A 26,598-nucleotide genomic window follows, 5' to 3' on the forward strand; every position below is an offset into this window, starting at 1 on the left:
AGGTCGAAGAAGAAACGAACGAGGTTGAAGAAGAAGAAGAAGAAAGTAATGAGGTCGAAGAAGAAGAGAATGAGGAAGAAGGCGTAAGAATTGATGAAGAAGCTTGTGAGGTTTTATCATCACACTTTGGAGATGTTGCAAGGAATGATGAAGAAGATAACCATGACAGCGGAGAGGAGGATTGCTGGACAGAGTTTAATATATATGTTCATGTATCATGTGATGATGATTCACCTGGAATGCATGTTTCAGCCTTGAAATCTTCACCTTACTTTTTGTTTCAGACTTCGTTGGAATCTTCATCTTACTTTTTGTTTCAGACTTTTGTTGGATTCCTTTTTTTATTTGTTTTATGCAAACATGCTTTTGTTAGTTTTCAATACGTCTTTAGTGAAACAAAGACAATAAAAATAAGAGGAACAATATCAAAAATACACGAGGTCACATATAAACATAGATTAATTTTCTTAGAAATGAAACAAAATGCAACAATTTAATAGAAAAAGTCTTACAAAAGAGACAAAGCAAAGCTTAAAAGAAACAGTCTGGAACAGTCTTGAGACAAAGATACAAAAGCTTAAGAGAAGACATAGGCAAAATAATGATTACAACCAACGGAAAATAAAAGATTCCACAACATGTCTCAGTGATGAGTTTCCACTTCCTCATCTCGAACTTTGTCGAAATAGCGTCCTCTATTAAGTCATCAACACCTTGTTCAAGTAATCAACCTCGCCTTTTATATTGTAAATCTCAAATTGAATGTTTTCAAGTTTTGGAAGTGAATCTTTAATCTCTTCAAGCAATGATTCTTCTACCCATAAACAAAGTTCGATGGCAAACCTGTCTTTCCAAAATCTCGTTTTTCAAAGGGAATTAAAATCATCTCTTTCACTTGATTCTAGCTTGTAAATAGAAGAGATGAAACCAAGTCGCAGAGAAGACAACAAAATTTTAAATCGGGTTGCAGGGAAGAGAAGAAGAATGAAATTGAATTGGGGCTTAGGGTTCTAAAGAGTCGATCAGAGGATTTCTTATAACTTTGTTATGTTTTAAAAACGATACCGTACAAGCCTCCGTGAACAGTTAACTGAGATTTAACTACAAAAAGTTTTGACTGGAAGTGTATCCTTTTTGGCTCAGTGAATATAAGTTTATGATTTATTTAGATTAATGAAAAGTTTGTATTTGTTTTGGTCAATTTGTGAAAGTTCAGAATTTAAATGACAGTTTTCTCTTAAATTTATTAAAGTATTCAATATTTGCTTTTAGTAGTTCAACTTTTAAAATTTTCTGAGTCAGTGAACCCAAGGAAAAATCCATAACATAGGTAATAATATAAAACAAACTTTTTGTCTCCTAACTCTCCTTGTAATTCAGAATGATAAACTCAAAAGCCTTAGAATCTTCTTCCAGTACGGCCAAACACATTACCTGGTGCCAAGGCTTGTCACGTGAGAAAACCCGGGGATATCAGAGACTCTAGAGTCTCTTTGTCGACCTTAGAGCAACTTCAATGGTGTTACCCACCATTGGAGTCCTTAGGATTATAATAGTATTTTTTTTTGCTTTTTGAATAGTTAAGGATTTGAGTCTAAAATGTATGCCCAATGGTGTTACTCAAAATGAAATCCTTAGGGATTTAAAATTATTAAATTTTTAAAAAATTTTAATTTTAAATTTTTTTTATTCAATGATTAAAAGAAAACATACAATAATTATACATCTTCATCATTACCAAACTTGTTCCAAATATTTTCAATTAAATCATTTTTCAATGCTTCGTGTGTACACCTATCTCGAACATGATTCCGTAGACCAAGCATATTACCGAAATGTGAAGGCATGTTGTTAATATGCTCTACATGTGAACTTCTGCTCGACTCTCCTTCTTCAAATTCCGATGTATCGAACTGAGTGTAACCACCTCGTTCGTTTTCGAATATCATATTGTGTAGTATGATACATGCTCTCATAATCTTCCTTATTTTTTCCTTGTCCAATGATAGAGCTGGGTTTTTCACTATCGCAAATCGAGCTTGCAATACACCAAAAGCACGTTCCACATCTTTCCGGGTTGCTTCTTGAACTTTAGCAAATAACGCTGCTTTAGGACCTTGAGGGAGTGTGATAGACTGGATAAATGTTGACCATTTTGGATATATACCGTCAGTGAGGTAGTAAGCCAAATCATACTGGTGTCCATTGACCATGTACGTTACCCTTGCAGCGCGACCTTGGTAAATGTCATCAAAAACAGGTGACCGATCAAGGACGTTAATATCGTTTAAGGTACCTGGAGGACCAAAAAAGGCATGTCATATCCAAAGATCTTGTGAAGCTACAGCCTCCAAGACAATTGTCGGCTTTCCTGATCCACGTGTGTACTGTCCTTTCCAAGTGGTTGGGCAATTCTTCCACTCCCAATGCATACAATCGATGCTTCCTATCATCCCCGGAAAGCCGCGTATCTCTCCAATATCGAGTAGTCGTTGAAGATCCTCTGGAGTGGGTCTTCGTAGATACCCATCTCCAAATAGTTGTATTACACATTCTGTGAAATTGGTTAAACATGAAAGTGATGTGCTTTCACCGAGTCGGAGATATTCGTCACCGGCGTCAGCCGCAGAGCCGTACGCAAGCATACGAATAGCTGCTGTACACTTTTGTAATGTTGATAGACCTAACCTTCCGACTGCATCTCTTCTTTATTGAAAAAATGGAATATTTGCTGAGAGGGTGTCGACAATCCGCATGAATACTTCCTTGCTCATGCGGAAACGGCGTCTGAATAAATGAGGCGGAAATGTCGGATCTTCACTAAAGTAGTCATTCCATAGACGGTTGTGGCCCGCTTCTCGGTTTCTTTCGACATATGCACGTTTCTTTTTTTTTTTGTAGTTCGATTCTCCACAATACTGTTGTATGTTTCTTCAAAATATTCATCAAAAGCCTCATTGACAGCCGCATCGAGTCTTCGGTCGATTTCATCTGCCATATTAGGCTATCCTTCCTTCAAACATTATAACAAATATACGTTTTTATAAAAAAAAATTTGGTATCACTTTTGTGATTTTGTCGACATATATATATTTCATAATCATAACTTATTTTCAATAAAAAAAACAGTCAACGTGCTATCTATTTCCTAATCATAACTTATTTTCGGTTATTATTATTTTGAAATCAACTTCTATAATTTCGGTCCAGTCCCAACTTATATAATTAACTAACTATTACCTTTAAATTAAATAAATGATGGTTCATATAATTACCTAACTAATTTGAAATCAACTACTACAATTAACTCATACCTAACGCTGATGGAGATGAAGGTGGGAAGGTCGTTGTTGTTGAAACAATTGAAAACCGAACGTTTTGCGATCTATGAGTCCTAGACAACACACAAGTACTCTTTCTGTTTGTGGAAAGGAGATTGTACAAGGAAAATAAGAGCAAAGGAAATAGATTCCACTAAAACAGCATTACATCCGTTTTTAGGCAGTACAAAGGAAGCAAAAGAGCAAAGGAAATAGCATAACATCCGAGTGTACAAACAGACTTATAAAGGCAACATACAAACAACCCGTGACTTGGTTCACATGAAAATACAAACAGAGAATACAAACCCGTGACTTGATACCAGCTTTTGTCTTCAACCCGTGACATGGTCTAGTACTTCACCTGAAACAGAAGAAATTCACGTGTGTAAGCAATGTAAATAGACATGTTTTAGTTGTAATAATGACAAGGAAAATAAGGTCTAATGCAAATAGTTGAGACTAGTCTAATGAAAACATCTGAAACTAAGGTTAGAGCTAAACAAACCCTACAACAATTCAGACAAAAGTTTATTTTTGAGAGCTGATTCCATCTCAGAGAGAGGCTCGGGCTTTGTAAGCAAACTCTGCTGAGAGATTTTTTTTTTTAACTCCAACAAATTTTCTAGCTTCGCCAACTCCTCCTCTTTTCCAGTTTTCTTCCTCTTGCTACCAGCCTTTGCAGCCTTAACTCCTATTGGTCGCTCTTCTGGCTCTGGCTCAGGCACTGCCCCTTCACCGTCGCCTTGGGAATCCGCTGGTTTGCGTTTGTCCTTCTCCAGATATGTTGAGCACCACTTCACATCATGCCGAAGCTCCCTCCACGCATGTTCGAAGTTGAACTTCGATCCCTGGTCATTGGCAAATATATCCAACGCAGACTTCATCACATCGTTCTCATTTTGCCCGCTTCTCTGCTCCCTCAGTGCCATGTCGTAACAACCAGCAAACTTGCAAACTCCCTCGTTGATCCTAGCCCATCTTTGCTTGCATGGCCCAAGTTCTCGTGGGGTGGTCCCAACCAGTTGAGGACTGGAGTTGTAGTACTCTACAATCCTGTTCCAGAAGGCACCTACCTTTTGTTCATTACTCACAATGGGGTCTTTGCTGGTGTTGAGCCACGCACCGATGAGGATTAAATCCTCTTTCAGTGACCATTTTCTCCTCTCTTTGACAGTAGACACACCAGAACTTTGGCCAGTAAAGAGAAGAGGGTCGCAGGAGTCCAGATGAACTGGCCCTTGACTCATTATGAGGTTTACATAACCACCAGATTTCACCATTTAGGAAGAAGTATGTGTTTCTCTAGTAGAAAAACTGACGGTTAAATAAGGGATTCTATAATGACTCTATTGAATCCTAGTAGAAAACAGTCCTATCAGAACAGCTCACGACAATTAAATGGGTTTTAGGCTTAAAGGAAACAGTGCAGTTACGCACAATTAAATGGTGGTTTGGTGTGCATTAATAATCCTAGTTGTTTCCTATCTACAAACTTGCAAGTTACTTGCTCAGAAACATTAAAACAGACACACGGTTTCACAATCCTAGTTTGTTTTCAACTATTCTCAACTACTAAAGTTACACGGTTACACAATCCTAGTTTCTTTTCTAACTACAAACTAATTTCCATTTGAATTCTAACTGGTAAGTTCAAACACTAACCAGAGTTTGAAACCGGTAAGTTTGTTTTCTCGAGTTCAGCCACCCGCGTAAGCAGCATTCTCACCTGCCCCTGAAAAGACATCAGATCAACTCCATTTAATTTCTTAGAAATATGATTAATAAGAGAGTGAACCATCAGACAGAACTCACCTTAAGTGATTCGCACTCTCGCAGAAGCTTCTCCTGCTCTTGAAAACGTACTTTCAGTCTCTCAACCTCTTGTTGCATCCCCATAACCCATGGTTGCCTGAAATGCAACCCGTCATTCTGCGAAAACAGAAAAAAAACTTATCAAACAACAAATAAATATGGAAGGACGAGCTCGATAAATATAGACAGAAGAATGCAAACCTCATAATCTTTGCATATGAAGTATCTTTTGCCGGGGAGGTAATCATATGTATCCTCTTCATCGACGACCTCCTTTGTGATAGATCCACAGGGGCACAGCTTGGGAATCCCCTGTTGCGCATCTGCAACGAAATGAAGCATGTTGTAGTATGCTTTGTGTGCTTTCATATCCCTCAATTCGTCCTCCATTTCAGAACCTAGAAGAACAATAACGTATAAGCAGATCAAAATCCTTTTTTAATCGTGAGGAAACCAACCAAGAAACGAATAAAAAGAAGAAAATAATAAGACCAAATCAAAACACTAATTCGATTATAATCCCCAATTCGATTTTTAACACGAAATCTATTTCATCCCCAAAATCGAATCCATAAACAAATAAGCTAATGTAAGAAAAAAAAATTTACAGACGAAAACCCTAATTCGATTTTAATCCCAATTCAATTTTAAACCCCAAAACCTATTTGATCCCCACAATCGATTCCATAAACAAAGAATCAAATGTAAAAAATAAAACAAACACACGAAAACCCTAATTTGATTTTTATCCCTAATTCGATTTTAAACCCAAACTCTAATTTTCCCCACAATCGAATCCATAAACACTGATGAAAGTGACATGCATCAACTCCAAATGCAAAAATAAAGAACTAAAATGGTGCGATTTACCTTGAACCAACCGGATCGCAGTATCGCCTTTGTTTTCGCCGGGAGAGGTGGAAACGTTTTTTTTTCGGCTCGACTCGAGAAAATGAACGAGTTTTTTTCCTCTCACCAAACACATTCCTTTCCCGGTCCACTCAGACTTTGCCAGCACATCAAGGATCAACCGCAAATAAATCCTTCATTAAGGATTCAACCTCAGCGTAACGTCAATTTATATTATTATTTTACTCTATAAGCATAAGGATTACCGCTAAGATATGGCTAATATCCCGCGTTGCAGCTGGTCTTAACCTCATTCGGTTCTAATGGCTGATTCGTCAGCGACAAAGTCCATTCGCCGTTCACGCTCTTTCTCTTGTAGCTTGACGGAGATTCCACGGGTGGAGAATCAACAATCTTGTTGCATAGTCTCAATCAGCTGACGTGAAGATTTCTTCACAATTTTGGTACGAACACAACCCAACATTAAGATAACAACACGAACAGCAATAAAAGGTTCAACTGTCTACAATCCGGAGCACGATACTATAGAATTCTCGTACAAGTTCCTTAGCAATAACGTACCTGCACGTCCTGGGCGGAAACTTTATGTATTGAATATACGAATCTTATTAGGGTTTCTTACAAGGTTGACCATTATTACACGGCAAGACGCATTTAACAAAGCCCATTTGACCAACAAAATTTAAAAAATAGGCCTTAATGTTAGGCCTATTATTTCTGCTTTAGTTCTATAAGACAATTGTATATTTGGAGTTTTATCCTTAACTAAGCCAACATAGTTAGACATTGTACGTATATAGGCTTTCATTTGATGTGACTAACAAGTTGATTACATTGGGGCCACACGGAGTAATTCTCTATGCAAGTTGATGACTCTTGGAAGAGGCCAAGTCCTACTTCGAGACTGGTATGCATAACAAAACTAAGAACACTGAATTTACAGTATTTTTAATGATGTTTTCTTTCTTTTAAGTCCCAGTTGAGTTATTAAAAGCCTGTATTAAGAGGCTTTTCATGGATGTTAAAACACATTATACCATATGATATATATAGTTGCACGACTTGACTTATAACTAGGACAGCTACTTTTCGACGTAACGAATGGAATAACTTTCTTTTACTTTTATTGGTGGAGTATAATTTCATATCAGATTTTGCAAGTGACAACACTTGCTGCTATTTTAAGCATTTAATCAAAGAATCCTCAATTCTTAAAAATATTGTGGAGGAAAACAAAATTCATTTTTGTACAAATTCTATTGTGATATTTTCTGCTATTTTACATAGAAGAAAACTTACGCATGTACATAAAAATATAGGAGTATTGATTGAGATTTTTTTTTATTATTATACTTGGGATTGTTATACTATAGTCCCTTTCGAATATTTTTTGTTTTTGTAGGAAACAGAATATTCTATTTCTGTAAAGCGAATGTCAAAAATACAATCTCTGAGAAAGTAAAAAAGGAGGTCAATGGAAATCAAGAGACATACACTGTCAAAGTGTCGACATCTTGAAAGTCATGACAAGTGGAGGCAAGCCTGTGAGTCTGTGACTATGACTCTGACAATTGACATTCACTAGTTTCTTTTTGCACAGCTTGCCTTGATGGCTACAAAAGTCGTTGATCTTTATTTTTGTCAGCGGCTTTGACTTCAATTTATATTTTACATAGTATTATTTTTTTCCGTTTTTCTTTTCTTTGGCTAACAGCCTAGAACACATACTTCATGGGGATACAGTTGTGAGATTATCACTGATCACATATTTTCTTGCGTTCTCTTGAGATAACATCAGATTGACCTATATACGAGTTACTGTACATATTTAAATTTAACAGGATGTCAAGTAACATCAAAATATACTTTAAACTGCCCAATTATGTAAAATGTCTTATTATCTTATGTACCAATACGCCCTCGAGTCCTTCCTCCACTTGCCAACAAAAGAACATATTGGCTGTTTTATTCATAAAAAATAAACTTGTTAAACAACCCCTAGAAGTTTTTTAGACCATAACAAGCTTTCACCAAGTTTTGTCTACTATAAAGCATTTTTCAACTCAAAATTCTGTTAATTCCTTCAAAACTTTCCACGTCTTTGAAATCAAGAGATCCATCTCCTTCAGCATCATAGCTCGCATGAACACTATAAAACACATACAGGAGCACTGCCAACCCGGAGAAGAACCCGAATCTGATATACGAAGGAGCATCCAGCGATCCGAGCAAAAATATGTTCAAAAATATCGAAACGCAAGGAGTCCACGGCATCAACGGTACTCCCCAAAACTCAGGAGTTCTAGCTTGAGGCACAACACAATGGAATATCTGCACGATGGCTATAGCCGCCACACCACCGGCTCCAAGCATGAACCATTTTGGTGAACCGGACGGTGCGAGTTTCCAGACTAATGTGAAGAAAACTGAGGTTATGGAGAATAGGCAGAGGAAGGAGAGTGTAGGCCATGGTTTGGTGTATCCAACCGCTACGTAACGCCGGAATATAACCGCGTTTGCAACCATGTAAAAGACGAAGAGGGTTCCGATTGAAACGAGGTTTAAGAGAACGTTTAGGTCTGTAAAGAGTGCGAGCGCCGCCGTGAAGATTCCTGAAGAAACAATACAAAATTAGTACTTGAGAAGAAGGATATGCTAATTAAAAATCCATATTCTTTAATTAGCTCAATCATTCATATTAGTATTTGATATAACGCAGATATATTCTAAGATGTATAAAGCTGATTATGTAACAAAAACAATTTGAAGATACTGGAGGAATTTGTTCCATTAGCTTGGTGGATAAGAGTATTTTCTTTTTCTTTTAGTAAAGATTAGAGTTTAGTTCCACGTTCAAAATCTATCCTTATATATATGTGCTATGTCCTAAAAGACTAGATCAACGTCTCAAGATTTATAAATTTTAAAACAAAACACTTTCTCTTAAAGACGGCTTATAGTCTTTTAGAAAGTCTAAAACATAAGTATATTTGGTTTCTTAATAATTTTCGGTTTATATAATATAGTATCCAAACTCGTCAGATCAGTAAACAATGCTTACACGAACGAATATGCAAACAAAAGTAACTTGTGGGTCTAAATTCGCTACCACGACACGAGTTGACCATTTCGGGAAACTTATAATTTAAATAATGATTCATCAAAGATCTTACACAACAATAATTAGCCAATTTTTATATTAGTTGCCAGACCAATGACCTGACCTAAAGATGTCATGCGCATAAGTTTGTGTAAAGTTACGAAACAGAGAGCTTCAAAAGGTAACGTTAAAGAACAAAAAGAGACCAAAGAGACCCAACAATATGTCACGATCAAAACCGTTGAAAAGACTGAACTTTTTGAACCCAGTTGATGATAACACGAGCACGACATTTTGTCGGATTCTATGTTCTAAATCAAGAACCAACACCAAAACAATCACATAAGAACATAAGATATGGCCTACATTAATATAGTCACACAGTCGGAGCCGCACGACTTCAGCCACAATCACAATCAAAAATTAGTTGGGAAATATTTTTTAAAAATATTTGATTTTTTTGGTTTTGTTTTCTTCTTGTGTACACGTATATGTATGTTATCACGTGGAAAGTGTTGATCTACACATTACACTCAAATCCAAAAAAGATCATAGAAACAAAAAAAAACAATTGTTTTTAAATTGGGTCCCCACTCATTGTCTGTTTATCACTTGATGAAAATAAAACAGAGAGGAAACATAAACCCGATCTTGACGAAAGGAAAAATCCAACGTAACGTTATATTAAATTTCACGGGATTTACGTTGTTTTTTAACCTTTTCTTAAGATTTTATTAGATTTGTTAAATATTTAATTTAATTAAATAAAGGGTTGAAAGAGTTTTAAGACAAAACTTGTTTAACTTACCAAGAAAAGCGGAAGCGTTGACTGGTGTTGATGTCTTGGGATGGACCTTAGCGAACCAAGTGGGGACCACTCTTGACCGTCCGATGACGCACATGTACCGAGCCTGGCCCAACATCGCCACCAACAACGACGTCAGTATCCCAAAACTTGCTCCAATCCCAACCACTTTCGTCACCCATTCCCATCCTTCCGATTTGCTAAACGCCGCCGCGTACGGTGCTTCAGGATCTATCTGCATACACACACACACACACACACACACTTGATCATTACCGTCAAATCAATTTAAAAAAAGAAAATTATTTATTTTTCAACGGACCAGATCGTAAGGGAGGAGCATGGACATGGAGATAGCCATTAAGCAGTAAAGTACAATAACGATAGCGACCGAGCCGGATATTCCCATGGGGATGTCTTTGACCGGGTCTCTTACTTCTTCAGCCATCGTCGAAACGGCGTCGTATCCTATATAACTCAAGTAAACCATCGCCGCTCCGTTAAACACACCCGAAGCTCCGAAAGGGAAGAAACCGGACGGATTCTCCGGGTCAGCGGGTCGGGTTAAATTTTTCTTGTCTCCTTTCCAAAACCCCATCACGATCACAAACACGATGAATGCAATGTGTAACGCCGTCAACACCATATTCACCTTCGAACTCTCCCTCGTGCTGTAGCAGATGATGAACGTGACGGCGAGGACGACGAGAACGGCGACGGGATCGATTTCGTTGAATCCGTTTGGGAGACCCGAGACGATGAATCTCCACTCGGAGGTGGATAGTCCGAATGCGGATCCGAGATAAGCCGTGAATCCTCTCGAAACGGCGGCGTTTGACATGACGTAGTCCATTATAAGATTCGCTCCGGTTATAAACGCCGGGAACTCGCCTGTAACGGAAAAAAATGGTTACGGATTTTGAATTTTAACGGTGACGGAGGTTTTTGAGAGTGTACACTGACCGAATGTGATACGGATGTAGCTGAAGGCGCCGCCGGCGACGGGGAGGTGAACGGCGAACTCGGTGTAACAGAAGGCGGAGAGGAGAGCGCAGAGGCCGGCGATTGCGTAGGAGACGACGATCGAGGGACCGGCGAGGAGTCGGCTAGCGCGGCCGGTGGTGACGAAAACGCCGGCGCCGATCATCCCTCCGATTCCGAGTCCGACGATGTCGTACCAGCGGAGAGTGCGGCGCATCTGCTCGCCGGAGACGGCGCGAACGCGGCTCATCTCGTCGTATGAGGTGGAGACGGAGATAGCGCGGCGGGAAAAGCGGGAGGGAGTGTGGGAGAGAGAGTTGAGGTAGACGCGGAGGCTGGAGAAGGAGGTGTCTCCGCCGTGGTTGCGGTAATGGGCCTCCATTTCGGATTAGAATCGGGTCGGGTCGAGATGAATCGGATTTACAGAGAGTTTGAGAGTATAGTTTGAAAGAGGTGGTTTTATAATGGAGATGATAGAGTTCAGTGGCTTTTTGTGTAAATACGACAAACTTCAGGGACACTGATTAGTCAATAGTATTATTAAAATTATATTCACAAATGATCACATAAGCATAGATTAAAATAAACAGATGAGGTAAGCATATAGTCTACAAAGATACTAACCCAAAAAAGATTTTGTAATCTGTTAGGTTTTGCAACTTTTATCTATATTATTAAAACATGATCACTATTTAGCCTTATTTTGATTTGTCGAATGATGTTACTAAATTAAAAACCTTATATTAATTATGTATGTTAATATGTTGCCTAACAATTTAATTATTTAACTAAATATTTAAATATTTCAAAAATAAAATAAAATATATAAATTCACACTGATTTTTAGATGTAATCTAATAATATCCTGCTATATATTTTTATAAAGTATAATATACAGTTTTTTAAAAGTATTAAGACATTATAAATATCCAAATAATTAGATTTTGTAATTATTATTATGAATTTATATTAATTTAAATTCTACTTATACACACAATATAAAATTTATAATATTATATGTATATATATTATACAATTAAATATTAAATTAAATAATATATATATTACATAACTTAATTTAATAATTAATTTGTACATTTTAAAATTGAATATATATATATATACACACACAGTAACATTATTGTGTATATACATAATGTTATAACAATATAATTTAATTTATAAAAAAATATTATAAAAGTAAATATTAAATAAAAGATAATTTATCATAATTTATAAAATAAACTATAGCTATTATTACTTTATAAAATAAATATCTACATTTAATTAGTATTATTTTGTATTATAATCGAACATGTTACAGTTGATTACTTTTACGATTATAGATTTCTATAGGTCGTCAATTATGCAATATGTTAGTTACATATGATAAGGTTTTAACAATATATTAAATTTTTAAAAAATTTGACCAATGAAAATATTTTAAGAAATGTACTAGTTCGTTTAAAATAAATAAATTATTCTATTTTTATTATTATATAGTTTTCAAAACGATTATTATGTAGTTGTAGGTATTTCAACTTTAATTTGATTATATAATACTAAAACACACAAACAAAATATTTTATGAATAATGTTATTCTGTAAAATAAAAATATTTTAAATCAATGCAATACATATTAAATTTACAATGAATTTTTCTTACAAGTGAGATATATTTTAAATTTTTATGATATTGTATTACAATACATGTTATGAATAAAATATATGTAATATTTTTTTAAAAAAAAATTGTATTAAAAATTACTCTTTAGAAACCTAAAATATGAATATATTAACATCTCAAATTAACATTTTCGTTGTATCACAAATTTAAGATTGGAATCTAAACTTATGCAAATGTAATAAAACTAAAAAATGACATTTCCCATAAAATTATTTTATATAAATTTTGATTATTTAGACTAAAACTATATGATAGTATTTTTTTCTTAAAAGTCAGAACTCAACTTTAAAATAATAATAAAATAATTAATGTACGTAAATTTAAATAAAATATTTATATATATTTGAAATACAAAAATTATCGATGCATTATAATTTCTATTAAACAAAATGTTATAAAAATAAAATAATTTTTATTTGATTCAACAACACATATCTCATCATAGTTGTTTTTTTTATTCTGAGTAATGTCTAGGCATAGTTTAAATAAAAAAACAGTTCTCTCTTTTCTTCTACTATTTTGTGCAATTGATTCAGTTAACATTTCTATGATTCTATGAAGTTACCACATTCATATTCTAGTAATTTGTTTTTTTTTTTTTTTTTGAGAAAGGGATAAATGGTGAACTAGCAAATGTTTCTTACAGCGTATCCATGTTTGCTAATGGACTACCGTGGAGGCGTGGGTAAACAATCAGTTAGTAAATGTTTCTACAAGTTATCATATTTTTCAAATACTACCGTGGAAGCGTGGATAAAATGATCAACTAGTAAAATTTTTATAATGAACTACCGTTGAGGCGAGTATAAATGATCAACTAGTAATTTTTCTTTTATCTTTTCCAGACAACGACTGATTTACATAAATATATGTTAGTACTTTAGCAATTCCATATTAATAATACCGACACAACTAGCCGAGCTAGAGTTTTCATATGTCACTTGGATCGAAGAGTACGTGATAGGAGAGGCTCAAGAGAATCAGTATGTTGTTTGGAATTCGATTCAAAAACAGAAATGCTATTTTGTATGAACATTTCAGTACAAACTGAACTTTTACTAAACTGAATTTGACAACACCAATATTCTAAAAATCGGTGTAAACAATATCTAGGCAATCCCCTGAGACCATCTCCAACCCATTTCTATAATAGAGATCTCTAAAATAGAGGCAAAAATAGAGATGGTGTTTTTACTCCAATGTGTTCCTCTATAATAGAGGAATGCTATATTTGCCTCTATAAATATGAATGCTATTTTTTTTCTCTATATTTAGGGGAAAAATAGCATTCCTCTATTTATAGAGGTAAATATAGCATTCCTCTATTATAAAGGAACACATTTGAGCAAAAACACTATCTCTATTTTTTCCTCTATTTTAGAGATCTCTATTATAGAGATGAGTTGGAGATGAGTAACTGTTTTCATACTATTTTCATAATATGAAAACCTTTTATAAAAAAAAAAAACTATTTTTCATAAATCTGATTTATGTTATTCAAATTGGTTAGAATTGTTCTAAATCAGTTAAATTTGGTTTAAATTGATCTTTTTTTTCTAAATCTGTTTAATCAAGCAACAATGTTAGTGAAAATCTATAAATTTTCTAATCTTTTTTGTATATGTAATTTTTAGAGCGAATTGGCTTAAAACCAAAAAAGAATGATAAAATTAGCAAACTACTTTTGATGGGACAAGTTTTGTGTTTATCAACAAAGGCACCATGTTGTGGGATTTAGGGTATTGACTTAATTAGGGAAAAAATTGTGTATAAAGGATGCAATTTCACATTTTTATAATTCATAAAAATAATTTTATAAACAAAAGACTAAAATATCAAATATTTGTTAATGTTTAATTCTCGTCTAAACTCCGAATAATCTACCTAATTGTTAGTCTTCTATTACATAAAAAATCTTAATGATATACTGTTTTTTTCCTTCCTATAAATTCTTGCAATATATTTCTTTTGTAAGTATTCAATATTAAATTTAAGTGACTACCATATTTCAAAATACAACTAATTTATACAAGTGTTGCAATTTAATTGACTAAAAGAGTCATTAATGCTATGAAATAAATACATTGAACTTTAAATAGTATTATATAGTAACATGGTAAGTAACTAAATGAGTGGAAAAAAAATACAAGAGAAAGAAATTACAATAAAAAGATTGTACACAATAAATCAATATTTGTTAACAGTTAGCCCAGACCCCGAATAATCCGCCTAATCGTTAGTCTTCTATTTAGGTAAAAAATTTAATGGTATAAATTTTTCTTTGCTGTAAATTCTTGCAATATATTATTTTTGTATGTATTCAGTATTAAATTTTATTGACTACCACATTTCAAAATACAACTAATTAATACATGTGTCACAATTTAATATATGAGTCTGTTTGTTGATGACAAAAAAAAAATCGTCATTAATGCTATGAAATAAATACATTGAACTTTCAATGGTATTGTATAATAATATGGTAGGTTATTTAACGAGAGGAAAGAAATTCAAGAGAACAAATTATAATAAAGAGACTGTACACAACATAGCAAAGTAAAGAACTTACCAAATTAGAGAGAAGATAAGCCTTATATATATATATATATATATATATATATATATTTTATTTGAGCTGGTTATTCATGACATGCATAATATAATTCTCCAAAACTCACAATACCTCTCGACTTCGTGATTTCTTATTCTGTTTTGGCAATTATGGCTGCCAATTCATGGACACAAGAAGAGAGCGAGCAGTTCAAGGACGCAGTGCAGAGGTTCTCTGCCTTTTTTCCCAATCGGTTCGAGTGTATAGCCCAGCGTCTACAGAAATCCGTTGTCGATGTTAAGGAGCATCACCAGGAAATGGTCGATGATCTTCTAGAGATCAGATCGAGTCAAATAGCTTTATCTAATGGGATGTTCGATGCAGTTGAGCCGAGTTGGTGCCGGATCGAGAAACCTATATGGGACATAGAGGAACATGAGTAAGTATACAATATAATGAGTAAAGGTTTTCCATAGCTGATGAAATCTACATTTTCATGCACGTATGAGTTTATATATTATATCATAATGTCGATAGAGTATACAATGGTGTTATTTCGTGGATCTATGTTTGGAATCAATACGACTAACACATTCTCTTATTAGCTGCTACGAAATTCGCATAGTGATAAGATGTTTATCTTTTCTTTTTGTCCGTGGATCTATGATTTGGAATCAATACGACTAACACATTCTCTTCTTAGCTACTACGAAATTCGCATGCTGATAAGATATTCATAGATGTTTTATGGCCATAAGTTTTTTTCTTTTAATCTCATTTGAATCAGTTATGTCATAAAATAATTGGATGGTGGTGAAACATGGTTGAAAGCGGATTAATCTCACACTCATAATTTGAATCTGAAAAAAATAACACAATGCAGATGGTTCCTGATCGGGTTAGAGCGGTTTGGGAGAAATTGTGACAAAATAGCGGTCTTATTGGTTACCAAAACCCCAATGCAAGTGGCGATCTATGCACGTAACTTCTTCTATTGGCAAAACTCAAAGAACAATGTAATGAAGCGGCGGAGAACCATGGACATAACTATGGGGGACGCCGGTGTGGACTCATCTGGCCAACAAAATAGAACTATGAGGGGCATCAATAGGGACTCAACTGGCCAACAAGGGAGAACTATGGGGGGCATCTATGTGGGACTCAACTGGCCAACAAGACAAGAGAGCGTAGTTCCTTCGCAGCCGCAACGACAATAAGGGCCAGTTGCGCTGGAAACCGGTCAGGATGCTAACATTTCTGATTCTGAATCGAATAATCTTCCATGAGCTTAAACCAGAACATAAAATTTCATTGTGTAACTATTTAAAAGTCAAGGACTTTTAAACAATATTGGATTTTATTTTGCGAATTTTTTCCTTTTATATAAACCTATGGTTATATATTTCTGATTGTTGAATTTGAATTCTGTTTATCATAATATAATTTGAGAGTATAATTAACTTGGGGGGGGGGGGGGGGGGGGGGTTAGATACTAATAGAATATATTTGGGGTCTATTCACTAAATTAAAGAAAAGACGAGGGTGAATCTTGTGATTTCCCCTATTATTTTCTCTATAAATCCTAGAGAAAAGTGTGAAAACCCTCGAGAGATATCAGGTTCCTTTTGTTTTGTGAGATAAGAGCTTTCCTAAACAACTTGGTCGTTGCTTCTAACATATCTTATGGGTTCGAAGCAGTGGACGAGGTATGAGGACAAACTGTTTGAGAGTCTTCTGTTGGTGTTCCCAGAAAATACTCCCAATAGGTTTGAGGCTATCGCCGAACATCTTAATGTACCGCTTGAAGAGGTGAAGCACTACTACAAAGCTTTGGTCCACGATATTAACCTTATCGAATCGGATCAATATCCTACTACTAATTATCCAGATGGGATCCCATCCCAGACCAAACATATGGAGAAAGAAAAGAAGAGGGGAAAACCTTGGACAGAAGAGGAACACAGGTTAGTCTAGACACTGATGAATTAGGGTTTATGTTGATTGGGTGAAAGTATGAATTAACTATTTAAACTTTTTATTGGGGTGATGATTTAGGGTTTTTTTTGTTAGGTTAGGAGAAAGTTTATAAACGGATGATGAACTGTTATAGGGTTTTTATTGGTTAGGTAATCACATCAGAATATACCATATTTTGTTACTCATTTAGTTTAAATTATGATCTTGTATTAGATTATATGGTTCCTGATTTTGTATAACCTTTATAGCTACATACATAAATCATAGTTGAATGTTAAGAGAAAACTTCAATAACTTTTATACATTGTTGTCAAACTTGGTTATGGACTTTGGTTGATTGTTTATTTGTTTTGATGATATTTCAGGCTTTTTCTGGAGGGGCTAGATAAATATGGGAAAGGAGATTGGAAGAAGATATCGAGAAAGAGTGTGAAGACAAAGACCCCAATGCAAGTCGCAAGCCATGCACAAAAGTATTTCCTGAGGCAAGATGCCAAGAAGAAGGCAAAGAAACGCTCCAGTATCCATGACATAACTTTGATAGATCATGCTGCTAACAATGTAACCGCACCTCGATCCGACTTGGACTCTACGATGGGCCAGACACCTTCTGATCAGCAGGTGCCTCAAGAACATCATCATTCCGACGAAGACTATTTGATTGAGAAGATGTATACGTAAATTCCAAACTATAAAATCTTTTTTATTAATTGGCTTTTGGTTCTTAGTGTTTTTTTTTCTTCTTTTTGTACATCTAGTTATTAAACAATCCAAATTTGTTTATAGCCTTTTTTTACTTTTGTCTAACCAGAATTTTCGAAGGCACACTAGCCTTGTTCATTCTTGAGTGTGTGCTTAGAAAATCTTGATTAAGCGTAGTACTAGTAACACTAACTAAATGATCAATGGTTATATTTAGACAATGTGAAAGGCTCTTATTGTTGTTGGGGACTAGGACCAAATTGGCCATTCACCTTTAGTCAACCATTTGACTTGCCAATGAATTTTTGACCTTGCTTGTTGCTACCTTTGCCTTTCTTATAAGTTATAACCTTTCAAATCTTCAATTTTCTCGTTTTCTGTACTTAGAGCTCTTGAGTAACAGAATCTCATCGTTATTCCCTTCTATCGGTCCTTCAACTATCTCAACGCTGATGTGATCATGATCAATCTTTCTTTCTGTAAGGTTTTCAAAATTTTCGGATGGATCCAAAACAATGATGGCTAGGTCCTTCCACGTATTCAATCCAGTGATCAAAATAATATTTTTGAAGCATTATCAGAAGGATTTTTAGCTGATCGGTCTACCTGACCGTTTGTTAGGATTAACTTCTTCACGCTGAGATTTCTGACTGTTTATTGCTAAATCATTCGAGGTGGTCAACACAGGCACGGACACCGTTGTTAATAAAAAGTCCCATGTGACTAATCATGACTATTGATATTAAGTTCTATCTCAGAATGCTTTAAACCTATTGTCTTTACATCCATTTGTCGTACCATTACATATAGACTCCAAATGCTTCAAACTTCCGTTCTTACAAACACGTTTCTAAAAAATCTTCCAAAGTCAAGAGCATGAATGTCACTTAACTCAGTTTTTTGCCACCGTCGGAGCCATTTGATGTGGATATAACAAAAGGAGCAAAAAATGACAGTGAAAGGCAACGTGCAGCGCAGCCAGAAGCAGTTGTGCAAACGGAAAAAACAGGAAATAAATAGTCTTTCTGGGACACAGGCTGAAACAGCCAAGGCCTAAAGGAGAAACAGAGCATTTCATGTGACTATTTTTTAATAAAATATGCATGGAATCCTTTTTATTTCTTCTATTTCTGTGACTTGTGGCTGAGCATTTCTCTGTGGAGCTAAATTATTTTAGTCATTGAAGTGCTATGGACATTTTTTCCTTTCGGTAAAATGCTATGGACATTTTTTTAACGAGGCTTATGGTAATTTTCCCCCTGGACATGCTAAATCGGGCATTACCAAGCCTAAGGATTAGAGGATGGGATGACCAAAGACCGTCGTTCATGTTGTTTAGAGTTTTTCAGGACAGGATCAATCTCATTGTTCTTTTCATTATCCTAAGATTTGGTGTTATTTCCCTATAGCGTAAGAAGAATTTTTCTTAGCCTCTCGAACGTTTATTGATTTGAGGAAATGCAATCTCCTCAAAATCCTATGATACAGAGATTTGAGTGTAGCATCTTAGTTCGAACTGATTCACAAGTTCATACACAACTCATGAACGATTCCATCGTACTTGTGGTCTTTCCTCAGGCAATTGCAGCTTCCTCAACCCATGCAAATGCCTAGAGAGCCACGTTGTTTGTATCTTTCCAAACAACTCTAAATGTATACAAGCTCTACAGACTACAGCTTCCATGTACTCATAAATGCTTGTGCCCCACACATGCATGAATCTGAAATACACGTGCTGGGTCCATGCAAGGATTGGACTAAAACGATGCCAGCAGTCATGAAGTTGATGATCAGTAAGAACTTCGTCAGATGAAACATCAACGTTGCCATTGCCAAATATTCTTTTCAGTATGGAGAAAGATAATGGCTCTGCTTCTTCATACGAAGAGCAGACAAGGTAATTTTCTCACGGAAAGAAAACACAGAGGATCCCTCTGGATAAAGTTCCACTCAACTAGGTCCCAGGACATGGGATGCAATCAGAATAGAGCAGGAAAACAGGAGTGGACGTCTAACATTTGGCTTAAAGGGTCTGTCCCGAGACACTCTTTTAATTTCTAGATTGGTTCTCCTCGATAGATTACCAACAAGGCAAAGGCTTGCTAGCTGAGGTATCTTGATTTATGATTCTTGCTGCCTATGTGACATGGTCCAGGAGTCAGGAGACCACTTAAGTTACTTCTTCGCTGTGAGATCAGTGAAAGCATCTGGAAAATGGCCCTTCATAGGCTAGGTGACAGAGGTCCTTTTTTCCATACTTGGACTTCTTTTATGCATTGGCTCTCCCACAGAGATTCATCTTTGCCCACTCCTGGTTAAAAGGCTTGTGGGACAAGCTGTTGTGTATGCGTTGTGGACAGAACGCAACCGACGACTCCATGACGGTATATATTGCTACCACTCCAACGGCAATATTCAAGCAAATCGACAGATTTATATAAGGGACGCTATCCTAGGCAATAGAAGACGGAAACATTTCCATCCTCTTATGCAACACTGGCTTCTTTATGAGTAGCTGATCTAAGCTTCCTATTAGCTTCTTTTTGGAGTTTCAACCTTGTTTTTAATGATTTTTGCCTTGGTTCGTTCTAACATTTTTGTAAATTTACAAACTCTGTCTCATATTATTTATGGAATTCACATATTTGGCAAAAAAGAAAGACAAAACAAAAGGTTTTGTGTTGTTTGACTAGCATGCATGCATTGTACGAATTTATTGATATGTTTGACAATAAATGTAAATTTTATACTAGAAGCCATAACTTCTTTTTCACAAAATAATTTTTTCGTCATCCATTTTGAGGTTACGTTCGCCTTGCATGTCTCCAAAATACTGTAAGAGAATTAATAGTATTATATCTTGTTAATTACTTGCTAATTACGGAATATTTGTTAAATTTTCCCTAGTCTCTTTAATTTCTCGGCGGTTTCAGCAGAGGGGACCTCTGATTGTAAGAGCATCTCTATTGGTTAGAGCCTTTAATGGGTTCTTAAAATTAATTTAATAATTAATTGTGTATTTTATGAAGTTTAGAACCTCTATTAATGTAATTAGTTGTGTAAAAGTCCAATGGGAGAACCCCTACGAGGTTCTTAATTTTTTTTTTTTTAGAAACTGAATTATTAAAAGAGAGTTTCAACACTAATGAAGAGACCATTAAAGCAAAGAGGTTTAGGAACAAACTTCGGATAGATGCATAGAACGCGTCATCGTAATGATCCTTGTTGTTCACGAGATACGCAGCTTGTCCGCAGTACGATAGAAGAAGACAAGGAAACACAAATAAGGTGAAGGCGAGCTGTATCGCTAGTAACGGGAAGTAAGAAATGTCTGCGTATAGAGCCTCAGTGCCTGTTATGCTGAGAAGAATGCCGCCAGGGAGATCCAACCATCTCGCCCTCGTCTTTTGAAGTAACCACAACAATGTCTGCAACAACAACAACAAGTAGTAAAGTTAGAAAGAACTAACTAGCATAAAGGTGCAGTGCATGGAGTGATCGAGAATGGAGGGGGAAGAGAAACTGATTTCTTTCGCACAAACGCCGGCGAAAGAGAGAGAAAGAGAGAGAGACATTAAGGGGGACCAATAGAAAACCGCCACGTAAAGGCTTCTACCAATTCTAGTATGCCCAAATTAGACAACGGTTCTCTGTTATTTTTGAATTTTTCATTTTTTTTTTACTTTTGCTTAAAACTCCTATTAGAAGACTCCCGATGGAGTTGGTCTAAAGGAGATGCTCTCATGTGTCCCCAATTCTACTTATATTAAGAGGACTTGGGGGATTCCCAACTCACTAAAAACCTCACAAGAACATCATTATCCAGAGTTTTTAGGGTAAGGTTCTTAGGAGAATATGAGAAACTATTTCTTAATTTTTAACTAAAAAATTAAGAAAAGGTTTCTAATATTCCCCTGAAAACCATGCCATAAGAAACCTTCGATAATGAATAGCAAAAGAGAGAGAGTGTACATCTCTCTTTATCGCTCAGACAAACTCTTCGGGACATGGCAAAGGGTGGTAAAATTTGCCATATGTACGAAAGGGTGGTAAAATTTTACGCATTTCCTGCGAGCCTTGACTCAGCCAGGTTAATTCATATTAATTATCTAGCTAGTTACTCAAAACTTTGCATCTCACCTATTAATGTTAATATTGTTCTTTCTTTTTGGTCTAAATAATGTTCTTTCTTTCTTTTTCAGACTGATACAATCACTCTTCCCCAAGTTTACTCATTCTAGAACCAATTCATGTCCTAGTAACCTTAGAGCATGATTATTGGGAGGGGTTCTTAAGGTAGAGTTTTTAGCGGAATATAAGAACCCGTCTCTTGATATCTTGCATATTTCCATTATCTTATCCATTCATCCATGTGCATTTTGATCATATAGACTAGGATTTAGCCATGTTTAGGTTACATTCTGCATACATGAGTCTCTATCAGGTGTTGGAGTGCCACATGGAGTTCCTGGAGACACTTGGGTGCATTTGGAGCTCAAAGGAGGTGATTAGAGTGATCTTTGGACGAGCACTGCCTGGAGCGACCAGCCCAGAGCGACCAGCCCAGAGCGACTATCTCAAGTCACTCCAGCCAGAGCAACCTACCGGAGCGACGCCATGAACTCGCTCGCCCTATACGCTTCGGAGCGACCTCATAGAGCGACAAGGCGAAGTCGCTCCAGCTCCTAGAGCAACCAGTTCAGAGCGATAAGGCGAAGTCGCTCCAGCTCCTAGAGCGACCTCACCACAGCGACCAGTTCAGAGCGACACAGCCAGGTCGCTCGCGAGGAACGACCCTGGAGCGACGTCTTCGGAGCGACACAGCCAGGTCGATCGCGAAGAAACGACCCGGGAGCGACCTCTCGCAGCGACGTGCCGAGGTCGCTCCACGTCTATTTGTTTGGCCGAATTCATGTTTTCTCAAGGGCCTTTTGGTCATTTCATTATGCACGTTTTTATTTTCTAAACCTATGTTTTAATACTCTGTAAGCCACCAGGAGGCAGAGCTATCTTTGTTCTGAAGAAAACCACCAAAAACCTTGAAAAAGGGGATCTCTTTGATTCATTGATCAGATGTTCTACTGTTGATTTCTATTCTATTATCTGTATTTTCTCTAAATGATTAATCTGAAGTCCAATATGGGTTTAAGAGGAATCATGGAGATTAGTGAGTAATCACCTTTTGAATTCATGGGTTAGGGAGATTAAGGGTGATTAGGTTAGTTCTACGATGTTTTAGTGTAGATCATTCTTGTTCCTTGCTAGTAGAGTATTCTTAATGCATCTTCTGAGTTGGCCACTCAAAAGTTGATCAATAGGCATTTCCCACCCGAAAGTTGTTTGATGAAATGCCTGAGACAACTCTCTTAGGTTTTTAGTATACTTTGCCAAAGACATTTGTTGTTAAAGATGCTAAGATAGCTAATAGACTTGTTAGTAATGATTGCTTTCATATTATTCAACCAAAGACATTTGATGTTTGAGATATGTTAGCAAATGAGCATTCATCTAGACATAGAGCTTGCTTAGAATTGTGTCTAGGCTTAAGGTTGATAGTTTGATTGATCGTTTGCCATCCTTAGTTCGATACTTGATCACCCAAGGTCTAATCCCTATGACCATGAGTTCTCTTTTCCTTTAGTCAAGAAAGTATCATTCTGTTATTGCTTTCTAGTTTTAGTCATAGCTTAAAACCCATCTAAATCATTGGTTGCACTTAGATTAAGTGAGTACTTGCATTCTCAGTGCTTTGATATCCCTCAGAACTGGTTCGACAATCACTATACTACAACATTTGTCTTAGGAGCCTTGAAAACTCCTAACATCATCTCTTAACTTTTAACTAAAAAAACTAAGAATCGGTTTTTAAAATTCTTATTTAAGAGCCGGTTCTTAGCTTTTTTAGTTAAAAGTTAAGAGACGGGTTTTTATATTCCGCTAAGAACTCCACCTTAAGAACCCCCGATAATCATGCTCTTAGAGCATCATTATCGCACAAACCCTTAATGGATTTCTTATTTATTTATTTTTTTCGTTTTTGTCTGATTAAAAAAAAATAAAAAAGAATCAATCGTGGGCCGCCACGTGTCAGTGGGTCCCACGAACAGTTGAAAAAACCCACCGAAAACGTCTCTTATTTGGCGACTTGGGCATACAGTTTTTGTTATTTTGTGCCCCTCTTGTACTTTTTGCTTAAGAGACCTTTTTTTTTACAGGGATAAAGATGCTCTAAGATGATTTTATTTTTTACCAACATAATTGATAACCTACCCTTTTCTTGTCTTAAAATTATTCTTTTTGTTCACATATATATATATATTCATTCACTCTTGTTTTTCAGGCTCCACTCTGAGAAAGCATCCCTTGCATGAGAAAGGCCAAAGATCACCAGAAAGGTTGGATACTCTGTCATGTATCTTTTTTCTGATCCTTATCTTTGTGTTGGATATGTATTTACTATTTAGATGTTTTGTTCTTTTTTGTGTTGGATATGCCGTCGCAGTGAAAGACTTGATATCCAAAAAATAGGGTGGGGCACATGCCACACCCTCTAATACACTAACACTGGGACTGCCCCTGGTTTTGATCTTCTTTTTTTTTTTTTCATATTTCCCGTGAGAACAATGACAAGACAGATTTGTTGGCTAAAGAGACCACTTATGGGAATAGTGCTTATGAGAAACTTTTAAAACATATATGGGATTTCCCGAATGTATTTGATACATATTCCAGATTAGAACTCGTCTTTAATGTTTTATAATTTACAACCAAATTTTATAATACGACTGTTAAATATTATTGACTCTAATTTACCGAAATTGTTCGCTCAAAACAAATAAATAAAATAATAGTGATTTTATAAAATCGATACTGAATTAATTTATATTGATAAAAAAAAATATAAACCATATAGGAAAATGAATGAGGAAAAAAGTCGTATATATTAATCTTGTAAGAGTGAGCAAACGAAAACCCTAAATAACAATTCAAGCCACCATCTTAAGACTCACGATGATGAGAAAAAACACATTAAAGATGTCGGACCTTCCATGTGATTTGATAGAGGAGATACTTTGTCGCGTTCCGGCTACATCTCTGAGGCATTTACGATCTACTTGCAAACAATGGAACTTATTGTTCAATGAAATGAACTTTTCTCGGGTCCAATGTTTCAAATCAAAGTAGTACTTAAGATGTCAATCCATTTCTAAGCATTTTGAATCAAGGAGAACACAAGTTCATACTTAATCTAAGTGCAATCAAGTGATAAGATGTTTTTGGACTAAAATACTACTAAAATGCAAATAAGAACAAACTTTCTTTTGTTTTATGAGATGGGAGAACCCATGGGCTAAGGAAATTGACCTTGGGTGATCAAGTTTTAATCTAAAGGTGGTACCTTTCAATCAATCTATCAACCTTAGGCTTAGACACAATCCTAAACAAACTCTATCTCTAGATGGATGTTCATTCACTAAGATAACTCAAGCATCAAATCTCTTTGGTTGAATATTATCAAAACAATCATTAAAATCAAGTCTATTAGCCATCTTAACACCTTTAACAACAAATCTCTTTGGTAAAGAGTGTTAAAAGCTTAGGAGAGTTGGTTCAGACATTTCATCAACACTTTTCAGGTATGAAATGTCTAGAGCTCAACCTTAGAGAGGCCAACTCTAAAATAGCATTTAGATCACTCTACTAGCAAGGAATAAGAAGGATCTACAACAAAACACCCTAGATCTACACTTAATCACCTTAATCTACCTTAACCCATGAATCCAAAGGTAACTACTCATTACTCTTCATGATAAACCCAAGAATCAAAGATGATTTGGTGTTAATCATGATTAGTAATCAAGATGGTCAAGCAAATTCAAGAGAATAAGAAGAAAAGAAACTATAGATTCAAGTTTTCTCTCTAAAGAGTTCTTGTGTTCTTCATACAAAACTAGATATTTTCCAACTTTTTTTGTCTGAAAAGTAGTTATAGAAGACTAAAACTCGAGCTGGGTTAACCCAACAAGCCTGGGTTGACCCATAAAAACAGATTTTTTTCTCCGTAGCGACCATAAAAGGCCGCTACCAGAGGTCGCTACGCCTGTAGCGACATCACATGTCCGCTACGTGTGGCCGCTAGGATACTTGGACGATTTTCCCGCATTTGAAATTCATAGCGACCTCATGAAGTCGCTATGGTTGGCCGCTGTAGAAGGCGCTTGAAGTCCTGAACGCATAGCGACCTCATGATGCCGCTACGCCTGGCCGCTACGCGCATAGCGACCTCATGATGCCGCTACGCCTGGCCGCTAGGAGCCTTCAACGACTCATCTTCATTCTTTTGGCATCAAAACACTCATTCGGGCACAAAGTTCATCATGAAACTCCCTCCAACACCTGATAAGGACTAATGCATGAAAATACAACCTAAACATGTGTAAATGCTATTCCAAAAGACCAATGTGCACAAGAAAGGATAATTAAAACAATGTAAATATGGTAGATATCAACTCCCCCAAACTTGTTCTTTACTTGTCCTCAAGTGACATAGCAAGAACTCATAAGGAAAAGAGGTTTGAAGGTGAGAACTCATAGCCAAAAGTAACACTTCCTAGCATTCAACTTAACATCCTAAAGAAACATAGCAAATAGCATGAGCATCTTCTTTATTATACTCTAGCTTCTCTACGCCTATACATACTCTTTTGCCTCTGCTCAAGTTGCAATACTCATTACCAACAAGTTCCTTCAACCAGCTCTCACATTGATTCACACACATACGCACACAAG

The 26,598-nt window shown here is 36.0% G+C and overlaps 4 protein-coding genes across 4 annotated transcripts; 2 read left to right on the forward strand and 2 right to left on the reverse strand.

The window, feature by feature from the left end:
- Positions 1–3,452: 3,452 nt before the first annotated feature.
- LOC111201821 lies at positions 3,453–7,015 on the reverse strand. Its single transcript, XM_022694151.2, has 5 exons — positions 6,006–7,015; positions 5,337–5,533; positions 5,136–5,252; positions 4,986–5,055; positions 3,453–3,684 (listed from the first exon to the last, which is right to left on the reverse strand). Exons 1-5 carry the CDS (start codon positions 6,118–6,120, stop codon positions 3,656–3,658), a joined length of 528 nt encoding a protein of 175 aa, XP_022549872.2. The 5' UTR covers positions 6,121–7,015; the 3' UTR covers positions 3,453–3,655.
- Positions 7,016–7,953: 938 nt separating this feature from the next.
- LOC106381185 (cationic amino acid transporter 7, chloroplastic) lies at positions 7,954–11,464 on the reverse strand. The gene is given in 5 exon segments (XM_013821061.3): positions 7,954–8,102; positions 8,104–8,617; positions 9,914–10,145; positions 10,233–10,801; positions 10,874–11,464. Coding segments are annotated over 5 exon segments (1,749 nt in total). The 5' UTR covers positions 11,274–11,464; the 3' UTR covers positions 7,954–8,068.
- Positions 11,465–15,299: 3,835 nt separating this feature from the next.
- Positions 15,300–16,346, forward strand: LOC106378043 (transcription factor MYBS1-like). The gene is made up of 2 exons (XM_013818234.1): positions 15,300–15,568; positions 16,013–16,346. The coding sequence occupies exons 1-2, from the start codon at positions 15,300–15,302 to the stop codon at positions 16,344–16,346; spliced, it is 603 nt and encodes a 200-aa protein (XP_013673688.1).
- A 275-nt stretch (positions 16,347–16,621) lies between these two features.
- Positions 16,622–18,588, forward strand: LOC125580364 (transcription factor DIVARICATA-like). Its single transcript, XM_048744731.1, has 2 exons — positions 16,622–17,093; positions 17,472–18,588. Exons 1-2 carry the CDS (start codon positions 16,813–16,815, stop codon positions 17,785–17,787), a joined length of 597 nt encoding a protein of 198 aa, XP_048600688.1. The 5' UTR covers positions 16,622–16,812; the 3' UTR covers positions 17,788–18,588.
- Positions 18,589–26,598: the final 8,010 nt, after the last annotated feature.

This window comes from Brassica napus, chromosome C1 (assembly GCF_020379485.1).
Source record: "Brassica napus cultivar Da-Ae chromosome C1, Da-Ae, whole genome shotgun sequence".
Classification (NCBI taxonomy): domain Eukaryota; kingdom Viridiplantae; phylum Streptophyta; class Magnoliopsida; order Brassicales; family Brassicaceae; genus Brassica; species Brassica napus.